The sequence below is a fragment of the Dermacentor albipictus genome, unplaced genomic scaffold (genome assembly GCF_038994185.2).
Source record: "Dermacentor albipictus isolate Rhodes 1998 colony unplaced genomic scaffold, USDA_Dalb.pri_finalv2 scaffold_140, whole genome shotgun sequence".
Taxonomy (NCBI): Eukaryota; Metazoa; Arthropoda; class Arachnida; order Ixodida; family Ixodidae; genus Dermacentor; species Dermacentor albipictus.
Window position 1 is genome coordinate 2,034 of NW_027225694.1, and position 13,738 is coordinate 15,771.

Below are 13,738 nucleotides of genomic sequence, written 5' to 3' on the forward strand. Positions count from 1 at the left end.
GAATGTGGTCCAGCCGAGCATGTAAACTGCCGCGTGTGTTTTTGTTTAACCCCTGTTTGACAGTCTGTACTGCTCTTTCCGCCAGGCCATTAGACTGCAGTTTGTAGGGAGCTGTCCACAAATGAGCGATGCCATTGCACTTCATAAATGCCCTGAACTCTTCGCTAGTAAACTGCGGCCCGTTGTCCATCACCAGGGTCCTCGGCAAACCGAACTGGCTGAACATAGTCTGCAGTGCTTCAATTGTCTTTGCCAAACTGGGGGTCTTCATGGCGGCAACCTCGATCCATTTCGTATGGGAATCAACCACGATCAACATTTTACCTTCCACAGGACCCGCAAAATCGACATGGACCCTAGACCATGGCTCCTCTGTGTCCGGCCAAGGCACGGGTTGTCGGGCAGGAGGCATGCTGCCCCATTCTATGCATGTTGGACACGCATTGACCAGCTTCTCAGTGTCCCAATCGAGCCCTGGGTACCAGAAAACAGAACGTGCCAGGTTCTTCATAGCCGTTATTCCTTGATGTGCATCATGCAGCATACGCAGCATTGACTGCCGCGCACATGTTAAAATAACCGCTCGATGGCCACAGTACACAGTTCCGTGGCTGTACGTCAGTTCGTCTTTCCTGTGCATGTACGCGCGTAACGGCTCCTGAGCCGGTTGCAAGTACTGTGGTCAGCCATTCGGAATGTAATCGTGGACTTGCGCGAGGTCACTGTCGTCAACAGTCATTTTAGCCAAGTCACTCGCCGACAGAGGACAGGTATTGAGGTGATCAGTCAGAAGAACATACTCATGAGTGTCATCTTCTGCAGCCTTAGTGTTATGCTCCTGCCGCACCGGTAAACGGCTGAAGGTGTCTGCAGGAATCAACGTCTTTCCTGGCTTGAACTGAATTTTGTAGTTGTAGGCGCTTAGCAAGAGGGACCAACGCTGAATCCGGGCAGCGGCCATGGTGGGAACGGGCTTGTCGGGGCTGAAAAGGTTCAGAAGAGGTTTGTGATCTGTAACAAGCTTGAAATGATTCTCAAGCAGATATTACCGGAACTTTGTAACCCCGACGACAACTGCCAATGCCTCTCTTTCAATTTGCGCGTAATTACGCTCAGCAGCTGAAAGCGTTTGCGACCGGAGCCCAATTGGTCGATCTTGCCCATTTACTCTGTGATATACATTTACTCTGAGCGGGAAGTAAAACTGAACTGCTCCTTTTTACGAGAACTTTCTAACCTTGAACTTAATGACAAATTTTATGTTACCCGTCATAAAGAGATATGGCGTGTGGTCACACCCAGAACAAATTATTTAAGGGAAAAGCTGTCACACACAATGCCAATGCTTCTAAATAAATATAATAATCTAGGCGTTGATATCACCCAAATAACGGCCCAACAACTGAGAGCCTTGTATATGCATGATTTTTAAATTACTGGTTCAGTGTACATCCTCTCGGCTAGTATCTATATAAAGTGTGTATATATGCTTCTGTATATGTGTGTGTGTGTGTAGGTATGCATACGAGTGTGTATGCATATACTGGTATATGAATGCATGTGTATGTATACAGTCAAACCTCGATATATCGAACACGGATATATCGAATTATTGCGTATATCGAACAATTTCTATATCACATGGGAAATCGCATGCATTTTTAATTCTTTATTTCGAACGGGGCCGGATGTAAAATGGATATATTGAACTCCGCCGCCCCAGATCAAGTGCGCTCTGTTGACAGGAGGCGAGCTTTCCCGCAACACTCTCGAAGATAGCGGCGGCGCGATGGGCGTTTCAGACTGCTGCGTACGACAGCTGCCCACATCGGTTGCGCCGAGGGCACCATTTGAACGTAGCGGCGTACACACGCGGCGGCTTGGAGCCAGCACGGCCGCCTCGATCACGCGCGCACCTACGCGCGCACGGCGGGACAAACCGCCTCGATAACGCGCGCACGGCGAGGTTTGCCCCCGCCGTGCGCCCGTGATCGAGGCGGCCGTGGAGCCAGTTGGAGCGCTTTGTCGGTGCTGAGCCACACATCATGTGCATTGCGGACTTCGTTGGCGGTGACAACAGCACCGGAACAGTGGCGGAGTTAACAGACATGGAGATCGCGGCAGAAGTGACTGCTGAGCGGCCAAACGAAGACGCTGCCGAGGCTGATCCAGCAAGCGCTGACGTTGCCCCGCTCCCGACTGCAACTGAGGCTGTAGCTGCTTTGGCCGTTGTACGCCGCTACTGCGGCGCAATAGAAGGCACTGGACTGTCTCTTGTGGACCGTTTGGACTACGTTGAGTACGCCGTGGTCAAGCACGCGGTTGCCAATATGAAGCAGGCTACGCTGCTTCAGTACTTTCAGCGAACTAAATAAATACTTTGTTTGAAGCTTCATGTGAGTATCTATTGCGCCACGATTGGTTCATTGATTGATTTGCGCTAGTTTTTGACGCGTTTTCTACGTGATTTTATATATCGAATTCGGGCTATATCGAACTATTTTGCGATCACCGCGCTGTTCGATATATCGAGGTTCGACTGTATGTGTGTATATAATGTTCAGCGGCGTATTCTTGTCTCATTTGTATTCACCACGAGAACCACACAAGCTACCCTAAGTATTCTTGGTTTAGTCACCAGTGGCTCTGTATGGATACGGGTGTGCATGTGTAAATGCGAGTATGTGGGTTCATGAGAGTATATACGAGTATGTGTATATATATGTATGTATACATATGTATATGTGTATGTGTATATATGTATGTATGATGCATATGTGTTTGCATGTATGCTGTTGCCGAATATTCTGTAGAGGGGGCTGCGGGCCTCGTCAAGCTGCCTACTGGAGCAGCTTTTACTTGCAGCCTCCTCCATCAAGTAGATGGAAATAAAGCTATTCTATTCTATTCTATTCTATTCTATTCTATTCTATATAGCACTGTGCCGACGCCACACGACGACGCATCGATTTCCAAGATAAGCGGCTTACTTGGATCGTAGTGCACCAAGAACTTAGCTTCCTCTAGCAGCCACTTTGTTGCTCGGAACGCGTTATCTTGTCTCGCTCCTCACTGCCAGTGTGTGTTCTTTCTTAGCAGTTCATGCAGCGGCTCTAGAACAGTAGCCAAGTTCCCCAGAAATGAGTGGTAGTAGGTCACGAAGCCCAAGAATGCCCGTAGTTCCGCAACACCGGTTGGCTTTGGCATTTTCATTATTGCAGCAATGTTGTCCGTCTTAGGTAACAATCCTATCGTATTTATACGATGTCCCAGAAATTCAACTTCTGCTTGTCGGAACTTGCATTTCTGCAGATTCAGCTTGACACCGTGTTGCCGGAAACGTTTGAAAACCTCCTGCAGCGTCTCGCAGTTGCCGCGTTTCTCCGCGACTACCACATTGTCCAAATATACTTGAATGCCCGGAATGCCTTACAGGATGCCGTCCATACGTCTCTGAAAAATCGCAGGAGCAGAGGCTACACCAAAAGGAAGCCTATTAAAGCAAAACGGGCCTTTTGGAGTGTTTACGACCAATATCTTCTTCGTTTCCTCGTCAAGTGGCAACTGACTGTAAGCATCCTTCAAGTCGATGGTGCTGAATACTTCACCACCGTTTATCTTTGCAAAGATATCCCTTATTTTTGGCAATGGGTACTGCTCCGTGACACATGCAGCATGTGTGGTCACCTCAAAATCGCCACACAACCGAATGGAACCATTCTTTTTGATAACGGGAACCAAAGGCATGGCCCACTCGGCACTGTCGACAGGCGAGAGAATGCCATGCTTAACAAGTCTGTCTATCTCATTTGACACTTGTTCCCGCATTGCATACGGCACAGAACATGCTTTGCAGAACCGCGGCATCGCATTTTCCTGCAACCGCAAATGGACCTGAACCGCAAAAATGTCCTTTAATCAGGGTTCCTCTATACCACACTGTTCAAAAGTGGAGCCATCTTCAAGGTGGGGTGTTTTGCTCCGTGTGAAAGGTAGCACGATGGAAAATTCCACAGTTTTTCAACGGAGACATGAGTAGAATACAGCAGTTGAGGAGCTGCACAGTTTTTGAGAATTGTGAAAGTGAAGACACGTGCATGCGCAAAGCGCAGAAAGCCTCGCATGTGCGTGGTGCACATGCAGCATTGGGTGGCGCAGCATCGGAAAGATGGCGGATGCTGCATCGGAAATGTGGCGCTGTTGGAAAGTATGACAGTACAAACTGCGGGACGCCAAGAAACAAATTTTTTTTCGTTATCCGAATGGTTAATTTCACGAGTTCCTGCCAAAAGATAATCTGTGATTACAACTGAAGAGGAGATAAGTATGCATATGTGCACCACATCGGTACCACGCATAGATGCCACAGTATGGCAGTGGCTGGTGAGGTGTGCGTGGCTGAAAAGGGGGGTTGCAGCCCATGCACGAGTAATTCTTTTTCTGAAATATTTGAGCCCAAATTTAGGGGTGAGGCCCTTACACAAGAACATGTTGCGTTGTCATCAAGTGGGGCATCAGGGCAATGAGAATATCGGCGTCAGATGAAGCTACCTGACATCAGGGAAGCACAATACCACGAAACTACATCTTGCGACAAGATTCACATGTGGTCTCGAATTGCTAATATCACTTCAAATTTTGAATTTTTTGGTACGGGTTTACGTGAGCAGGAATGCGGCAATGTCGTCTATGTTCTGCCATGTTTGTTGTCTTCCACTCAAGCTGCCTTCTTTGCTTGTTTGCGCGGTGTACGCAGGTTGAGCGCTACTACCAACGGGCATTGGACATCTACGAGCGGACGCTGGGCCCCGACGACCCGAACGTGGCCAAGACCAAGAACAATCTGGCGTCGGCATACCTCAAGCAGGGCAAGTACAAGGAGGCCGAGCTCCTGTACAAGCAGGTGCTGACGCGAGCGCACGAGCGGGAGTTTGGCTGCGTGTCGGGTGACAACAAGCCCATCTGGCAGCTGGCCGAAGAACGAGAGGAGAACAAGAGCCAACGTCGAGACAATGCACCCTACGGCGAGTACGGTGGATGGCACAAGGCGGCCAAGGTCGACAGGTATGGTTGGGATTTCCCCTGCTTTATACTTGTGACTGGATGGAGGCATAGTACTTAGGAGGGTGCTTCGTGTTGTGGTGGTGTCAGCCTGCCATTACGAACTTCATGCCTGTCACTGTTGTAAACCAGTCCTCGTGCCTGTTCTTGCTCATGTCCATTGCTTGCACATCGATCACCCTGTGGAGGCTTTAGATCTCAATGCTTCTTCTCATTGAGATTGCATTGCTTCTGTCATCCACCTGGGCTGAAGAAAATTGCACATTATTTAAGATGTCACAATGTTACCCTGGCGTGCATACAGCAGCAGCATGCATGGACGCTATGGTACTCCCCTTTAAAACGATGCAGTAGGTTGCACCGCCAAGCTCTTGTTCGTATTTTGCCTAATGTCCTACCTATCCTCTCACAGCCGCACGAAGTTGGCGCGGGCTAGGCCATTTGCGTGTGGTGAAACTGAATGTGCGCTCTGAACAGCAATCTCCAACCGCATCCCAGCTCATCCTTGCAGCCGCTTCCGGCTGTCTGCTGTTCTCATAAGCATCACATTGAAGCGCGCACCTGTTTTGACAAGCACGCTGTGTGTGTCTCTTTCCTTGACCGTCCTGCCCATCAGCATGTCAAGGTCTGTCGGTGTCTGATCAGCGTTTCTGTTTCCGTTTTGTTAGCAGATAAACTCTTATGTCCCGCAGCAGGCGCATAACTTGACTATCACACACATCTAAGCCCAAGGCAGGCAGAAAAGCGAGCCACAAACACTCGAATTCAGCACTATGCTTGACTATGACCACAATGCCACTCAAGTGCAGACTCTTCTGTGTGCCGCACCCAGCCGTGCATTCCGCGCGCGCGCTCTCCTATTAAGTCATCGCAAAGTACGTAAACTGTTGTGTATGTTGCAGAGAGCCAGTTGCATTTTTCTCTCTCTTGAATCTGCAAGGTGCCTTTACGCCAGCACTGGTGGAAAGGATGCGTTAAGCATGAAGTGCACTTTGCTTTAACCACATGTGCGAGAGTAAAAAATTGTGGTCTCTTCGAAAAACTACAGCATGGCCGTTCGATCGTGGGACTGCACAGTAGCAAAGTTGGGAGTGCATTCATTATGCGAGGAAAAAAAAAATTCAGATTTCTTGCGACCAATTTGGAGGTGCGTTCATTAGGTGAGTGCATTCATTATGCGAGTAAATACGGTAAATATGCATTGATTCGGTGTGAAAACGCAACTTTAGTCGTCAACAACCTATGACGCATCTTCAATTAGGCTTAACCAGCTGGAAAATGTGGCCATGATGAAAATTTGTCGCCAGCTGATGATGTAATGGGCTGCAAGCCATTGTGGAAGGCTTGCTGCTAATATGTTCCTACCTGTGGCTCATTGGCGATGAGTCGCGAGATCACACCTAAGGGTAAGCGTTCATTCACACCGGCGACTGACAGTGGTCGCGTGACCAAGTTGGTCGCAAAGCAACCAGTTGCAAATGGTCGCAAACGGTCGCTTTTCTCGAAAAGCGACCATTTTGAGCCAGTCGCTCTCTGCGCGATTTCTCAGTCGCGCTACCGTGGTCGCAAAACTGATAAACCTATCAGCGGCGCACTGGAAGTGATCTTTCATGTGGCTACATCCGGCCTCCTTCCGCGTCGCGGCATATTCCGCGTAGAATCCGAGAGTTCTCGCTGAGAACGATAATCTCTGGGATTGCGACTTGCGGGTCGCGCTCAGCCGGGCTTGCCGGTGTGAACATCAGTCGCCTTCGGTCGCTTTTTGATCGCGAGTCGCAAATGGTCGCGCGACCTCCTTAAGTCGCCGGTGTGAATGAGCCATAAGAGTACGGTTAAGTGCCATTCAAGCGGGGTTTGGGTCTGCGAGTGACCAGCTGGCAAACTACCGCAAGCATGCTTACCTAATCCATCTGTCAGCTTATGCACACTTGGCAGAACGCTCCCAGCTGCACAATTCTGCATGCATGAACACTGAACATACTTGTCCGATACAATCTGCGTGCAATCGGTGGCTAATCAACCTGATATTCGCACATGCTTTCGTGCTTTCTGTTTGCGCTTATTTTCTTGTTCCCTCTGTTCGCATCGCATTAACGTTTCGATTGGTCCCGTCGGTTTGATCAACCTGATCGACCGTTCTACTGCAAGACATTGCGCGTCGTAGGAATGCTGGGGGCGTCAAGGCCCTGACTACAGCCGAATGTCTCACTGAATATTTTCGAAATACGGAAGATTGGAAAATCGAATAGTAAATACGATTTGATTCATGAATCTCAATTTTTCAATGTTCACTACTCGATTCGAAATTAAATCTTCAGGTGTTTGCACAAGGTGAATACTTTGGGCTCCCAACTCAAATGCATTTATAGCAAGCTTCAAGCGTATTTGCAAATCTATTAGTGGGGAGGACGAGGAAGCAGGAATAGATGGAAAGACAGAGAGATTAGCCAGTTCTCAGACTGGCTGGCTACTTTCACTGTTCTTAAGGGGCTCAGTAGCCAGTGCTTCTATGGTAACCTAGTTTGATTCCTAAATTAAACAGTCCTAAATTTTTTATGTGATCCACCAGATCAATTCTGTCAGTCCTGTCAAGGTGATCAACTTAAAGGAAGCGGACACAATTGACTTTGATTCCAAGGTGTTTGCTTCATATTGAACTGGTTTGAACGAACTCATTATTTGTGTCATGTTCGTTGCAGAGCCACGGACCACCATTGACAGATGTCTAGTCATATTGTGGCACATTAAAGTCCTTTCTGCTGCTTGTGTCTTTGATGATTTGACATGTTGTTTCTTGAGAAAGTTCTCTCTCGTCCTTTCAAACTGAAATTAATGTGCGTCCGCTTTATTCCAGAAAGAACATAGCGGTAAGAGTAGCATTCCAGTCAAACATTGAGAGTGTGCCTCAGTTCTCCCTCTTGCACTGGCACAATGTGAGCATGTCTTTCCTGTGCAGCCCAACGGTGGCTACCACGCTGAAGAACCTGGGCGCCCTCTATCGACGACAGGGGAAGTACGAGGCAGCCGAAACGCTGGAGGACTGTGCCCTTAGGGCGCGCAAGGAGGTGGGCTATGTTTGTATTTTGCATGTACAGCTGCAGAGACGTTAGCTTCCTTTGGCTGCACCACTACGAGTTGGTTATGTCGGGTAACGTGTATTACACGTAACTGGTGTGCTTTTGGAATGACAAAAGTGGTGTGCTAAGCAAATGGACGTGCAGCTCGGGACAGCAGAGCATTCTGTGGAATGGTGTGAAAAATAAGTTGCACGATATTTACTCGAATGTAATGCAGCCGCAATTGTATTGTGAGGGTCTACTTTCCCATTACATGAAGAAAAAAATAAAGCTGCGACTTCAACGTGAGATGAATAGAAAAAGAAACGATGCCTTTATTCAAGGAACCAAATTTTGGAAATGTGTTCACTTCACTCATCATTGTCGTCCGAAGATGAGGCAGAGGAGTTTCCTTGGGCGATCACTTTCAGAGCTAGTTTCACCTTTGCAAAACTATGCGTGACTCGGCACCGAATGCGTTGCCTACAAGTGTTTCTGGTGCTGTGCTAAGCTGGCTATCCTTGCATAGTGCCAAGAGAGCTGTCGGCCGTTGACTTCAAGGGGTTCGGTTCAAGGGATCACCCAAGAATCCAGTCACCTTCCGTGCCGTCAAGCTCGTTTCAGATTAGGCCCTTCCTAAAAAACTGCACAACCATTTCATTTGGGGAAAGTACCAGATCACTACGAGTCTACAGAGCCCTCACGACTGGCCTAGCATTTAAATAAAGCCTCCTGCTGGTCCCGCTATCTGTGAATCCACGAGCCACCGAACCGTGGCGAAGTTTCCCAGCAGCTCTCGGCCGCCAAATTGATTGTCTCACAAAGCGGGCATCATAACAAGCCCGCTGCGTCATGATAACATCTAAAAAAATGGAGTCAAAGCGTGACGGCCCGCAGGGTAATGCAGCGCTGTAACCGTTGCAGCACTAGAAACAGGCTCAGCGAAAATGATGTAGATTTGAACAGAAAACAAGCTTTGACTTTGTTTGACTTGTCTATGGATTGAATTGAGACATGAAGGTACAGGTTGCTTTCGTAACACTAAAAACTGCAAGACTTGCCATATTTGTTTAAAATGATCAATTTTGTTGTGATTAGAATGTAACGTGAGGGTTGAGTTCAAGCAGTGAAAATCATAAAAACTCTCGTTACCATCGAGTAAATACGGTAGTTTGCTGCTATGAGATGGGTAAAAGGAGGTCACTGGGACAAGAGTTTTCCTGCAGCAGGCCTCCATAGAGTGATGATAATAGTGCAGCTGATGCACAATTATTTGTAGCTGAGCGGGTGCGCCAATTCCTTGCTGTGCCAGTCATTTGTTGTGCATTTCTTTGGTGCAACCGTCTTTACCTGAAGACATGTACAGTATAATATCGGTGACACAATCACGCCTGATGTGAATTTCGGGATGATATGAATTTTGAGAAAGTCCCAGCCTGCATCTATTTGCTTACAATGTACTAAATTTGAGATGTTGCAAACTGCTTTCTGTGCCTTAGCAGATGGCACACGCAGTCGAGCGGGCTCCGGCAGGCAGGTTGTGCAAGGTGGTGACAGGTCGGCAGAGCGGCCGTACTGATGCACCGTTGGCATTCCTGCTGCCAGGACAACCTATGACACTCGGAATTAACTACACCCCATCCTAAATAAAGCAAACATTTTCTTTGTGCATGGTCATGCAAATTCTCAGCCGTCTTCAAACACCTGGTAACTTTATCAAAAGCCGGCAATCACACGCAACTGATCTTGCCGCATCAGCAAGAGCGGCAGCATTTGCTTTTGTGGTGTGATGGTTAGGATTGTCACGTTGCAAGGCGTGTAACTCGAGGAAGATAGAGGAGAAGGTGTATTATTAGAAACACACGACAATTATATTAGATGGCACTTAAACCAGAATATCTTCAACTAGACACACACATACAAGGTTGTTCGTAAACAGGAAAAAATGCAGTCTCACGAGGTTGCGGTTGAACTCCGGAGTGTGGTGAGACATAGAGTCCTCGAGGTGGAACATTCGCTCGTAGAGTGATGATCGGCGTGGAAAAGCAGACGTAGCAGCACGGGGCCGGAAAAGGTGGACGTGTCCCACAGCTCCGTACACGGGAACAGTCCACTCTGAAATCTCGAGCAAGAAGACGGCCCAAGGCGCTCATTTCGATGATGGACGCCCGGTCACCCGAACCTCACGCGTAGAAGCGGGTTCCGAGATGTCAGCAGGCCGACCTGAGGCCTCTTGCAAAGCGACGACCTGAGGCGCTCCTCGTCTTGATGACGGACGCTCGCTCTCCCGAACCTCACACTTAGATGCGGGTTTGAGGCTGCAGCAGGCCGTTCCGAGGTGTCGTGTCGTGCAAGGACCCGAGGCGTTCCCCGTCCCAAAGACGGACGCCCGGTCATGTGAACCTCACCGGTAGATGTGGGTTCTGTAGGCCCGGCAGCCCTTGTCGCGCCGGCGTTCCAACGACCTCCGCTGTGCGAGCCTCTTCTCATTCGCTGCACGAGCCTCCCTTGTCTTTCTTTCCTCTTGTTGAGGACAGGCACAATGTCATCTGCTCTGGTGTTCCGTACTTTGTGAGTACTTCTTCACAGCGGGTAGCCTTATCTTTGTACGTAGCCAACAAATTTTTCTGACTAAAATTCGAACTTAATAGATATTCTTGACTTCACAAATGCACCGTCAGGGTTCCCATGGAGCTAACCCAGTTTTGCAACCAATATTTTAGATGCCGGATTACAATGGCGCCAGAGCGAAATGTATTGCTCAGTTTGCACCGCCTGCAACAGGGGATGGCGGCGTGTTTTGGTTATTGCCTAATAAAAGCGGGTGGTACGCTTCCAATGGCACTACACTACATGTGCTGTCAAACAAATAGGTGAAGATTCTTGTTGCAATAGAGTTGGTGGCGACAGCTGTGAATGCGGTCTGCAACAAATGGCAATACTATATACCGGAAGAGAAAATGGACTCTATGCCAGATGACACGAGTGGGTGAGTACTGCAGAGGTGCTGGCATGGCGAGTGCCTACTTATCTCAGTCGTGATTGTGTACGCATAGCGCGCCGCAAGAAAATGTATCGTACGACTGCAGTTTGGCGATGTACTGAGCATCGGTGTAGAAAGATTACGTTTTCCAGGAACGTATGAACTGGTAAAAAAGAAGCGTGACTGGATCGAATAATTTTTTCTGTTCTCGATCGCAAATGTTGGCGCCGGGGAATGGTACTAGGAGGGGATGGCAGCATGCCCCTTCGACAGACGTGGTCACTGCACTTAACTTCACTGCTATTCCCGAGTGAAGGTGTATGTGATCAGGCAGTCTTGGCACCCACTTCGATGCTCTTGAGTGAAGGTGTGTTTCTTAAAGGGACTCTAAAGCGAAACAATAAATCAGTTTAGACTAATGAATCATTGTTTGAGAACCCTGCAGGCAGTCATTTCAAAAAAATAGTTTGATTATTAGATGAGAAAATGAAGGTCCAAGTATCAGTATTTGAATTTCGCGCCGAAACCCCAGCGCCGGTACGCCAGCGTGATGTCAGGGATTCCAAAGTATGTTTTCGCATTTGGGCCGCATTGGCTGAGTAAAGGTTCCCGAAACTTGCCATGTTTAATATTTGGTCCCTTTAGAACACAATGTAGTCAATCTGTACCGCTATATATAATTAGGCCCTAGAAGATGCCATCAAAATCCAAGACGTCACAGCCCCCAGGTGCGGGAACTTAAGTAGGTGTCGCCACCCATATTCCGTTCTTGCGCTTTTTCTGGCTTACCAAACGTCTTATCGTTGTGACAGGGGTGTTTTTGGTGTTGTAGAACGGTAATTTACTGATGCAGAAGAAATCATTTTTCACTTTAGTGTCTCTCTAAGCAACCCTTCTGTACAATTCACCGACCGTTGAGCTGCAGCTGTGTTGTTCGGTTGAGGAGTGGTGCTGTGGTCCACTCAGTGAAGCCAAGAAAGTGCGTTGAGTCGAGGCTTCTTTTCAAACACGAAGGCCACATTGTGGCCAATTAGCAATGAACCGCTTTATAACGAAGTTGAAGTGAGAGCCGAAATTACTTCATTACAGTCGAAACCCGCAATAACGAAATCGCCGGGGAAAGCAAAACATTTCGCTTTTGTGGGAATTTCGTTAGCGCAAGAATGAGGCAGAAAAGACAGGGAAGGTAACTGGCTTGCAAAAAAAAAAAAATATTGCCAAAAGTTAGTCAGCTTACTTTGCCGAGCCTTGCCTTGCAGCAATTTTACTGCTCTCGACTCGCACTGCAAGAAGTGGTCCATTGCCACGTCGTCATCATGCTCACCGAAAAATGATCGAATTACATCGAAGGCATTCAACACATCCCGCGGGTTCGCAGTCCTCTCTTGATTTGGTGTCTGGTGGTCGTCGGCGTCGTCGGCACCTTGGCAAACGCTACTTATGATGACCTCATCAGTCATCTCTTCATGGACGACAACACCTTCATCCACACGAACGAACTCATCGATGCTGAGGCCATCCGGAACACCATCTGTCACGGCAGAAAGTTCATCCCATGCGTGGGCCAGCGATGGCGGCACTGCGCCGTCAGCACTGTCAACTAGTGCACCTTCAGGCGAATCTTCTTGCGATGCCACTGGATCAGCGCATGATGCTTGCCGAGTGGCAATGTAGCCGGCATGATTAAAACAATTAGCTATCATGGCTGGCGATGTCGCAACCCGTGCGGTGGCCATCATCTCAAGCGCCATGAACTGGACGCTTCAACTGGAGGTTCAGCAGCAGACGCTGAATCATCCTCTCCTTGTAGGCACACTTGACGCTACGAATGACGCCTTGATCAAGCGGCTGCAGCACGGAAGTGCAGTTCGGTGGAAAAAAAACCAAGCGCACGTTTCCCAGTTCCACGTCGTCGACATTATGGGCACTGAAATTGTCCAAAAAAAGGCAGACCGATCTGCCTGCCTTCCGCATGTCCGTATCGAAGGGCCAGCTGCCAAATATGGCCCGGGTCATCCATGCCTTCAGGTTTGCGGTGTACTGTACGGGCAGCCGACGATTTCCCTTGAAGCAACGGGGCTTCTTACTTCTGCCGATTACAAGCAGTGGCCGTTTATCTGTGCCATCCATGTTGGTGCACAACAAAATTGTTACACGCCGCTTGCTGTGTTTCCCCCCGTGGCATTTCTGGCCTTTTAAGTCCAGGGTCTTCGATGGCAGCATCTCGTAGAATAAGGCCGTCTCATCTGCGTTGTAAATGTCCGAGGGCTTGTACTGGTCCAATACTTCTTTGTTGGTCAGCAGCCACGACGACATTGTGAAAGGGTCGACGGCTGCTGCCTCTCCGGAAATGACTTTGGTCACTATGTCGTGGTGGGCTTTGAAACGGCTCAACCTGCCAGGGCTAGCCTTAAAATCAGCGTGCCCAACAATGCATGCGAAGTCCAGCGCTTTCTGCTGAAGAACTCTGCCAGACAGCGGCACTTTGTTGGCACGCTGTTCACAAAACCATGCAAACACCGCCTTGTCAACGTCTGGAAAAGCCGCAGCGCGCGCCGTTTTGTTTTTTGCACTCACACCATTTCCGAGCGCGCCGAGAATAGAGGCCGTGTTTTTCAGAATCGTCAATATCGAACTG

General features: G+C 48.7%; 1 protein-coding gene across 1 annotated transcript in view; it reads left to right on the top strand.

Moving 5' to 3' along the window:
* The first annotated feature begins 4,031 nt into the window (after nt 1–4,031).
* LOC135918510 (kinesin light chain 2-like) overlaps nt 4,032–13,738 on the top strand; it is a 61,294-nt gene continuing 51,587 nt past the window's right edge. The window contains exons 1-3 of the mRNA XM_070530471.1: nt 4,032–4,124; nt 4,757–5,064; nt 8,018–8,126. Coding sequence (XP_070386572.1) covers nt 4,032–4,124; nt 4,757–5,064; nt 8,018–8,126 — 510 coding nt within the window. The remainder of the gene's footprint in view (nt 4,125–4,756; nt 5,065–8,017; nt 8,127–13,738) is intronic.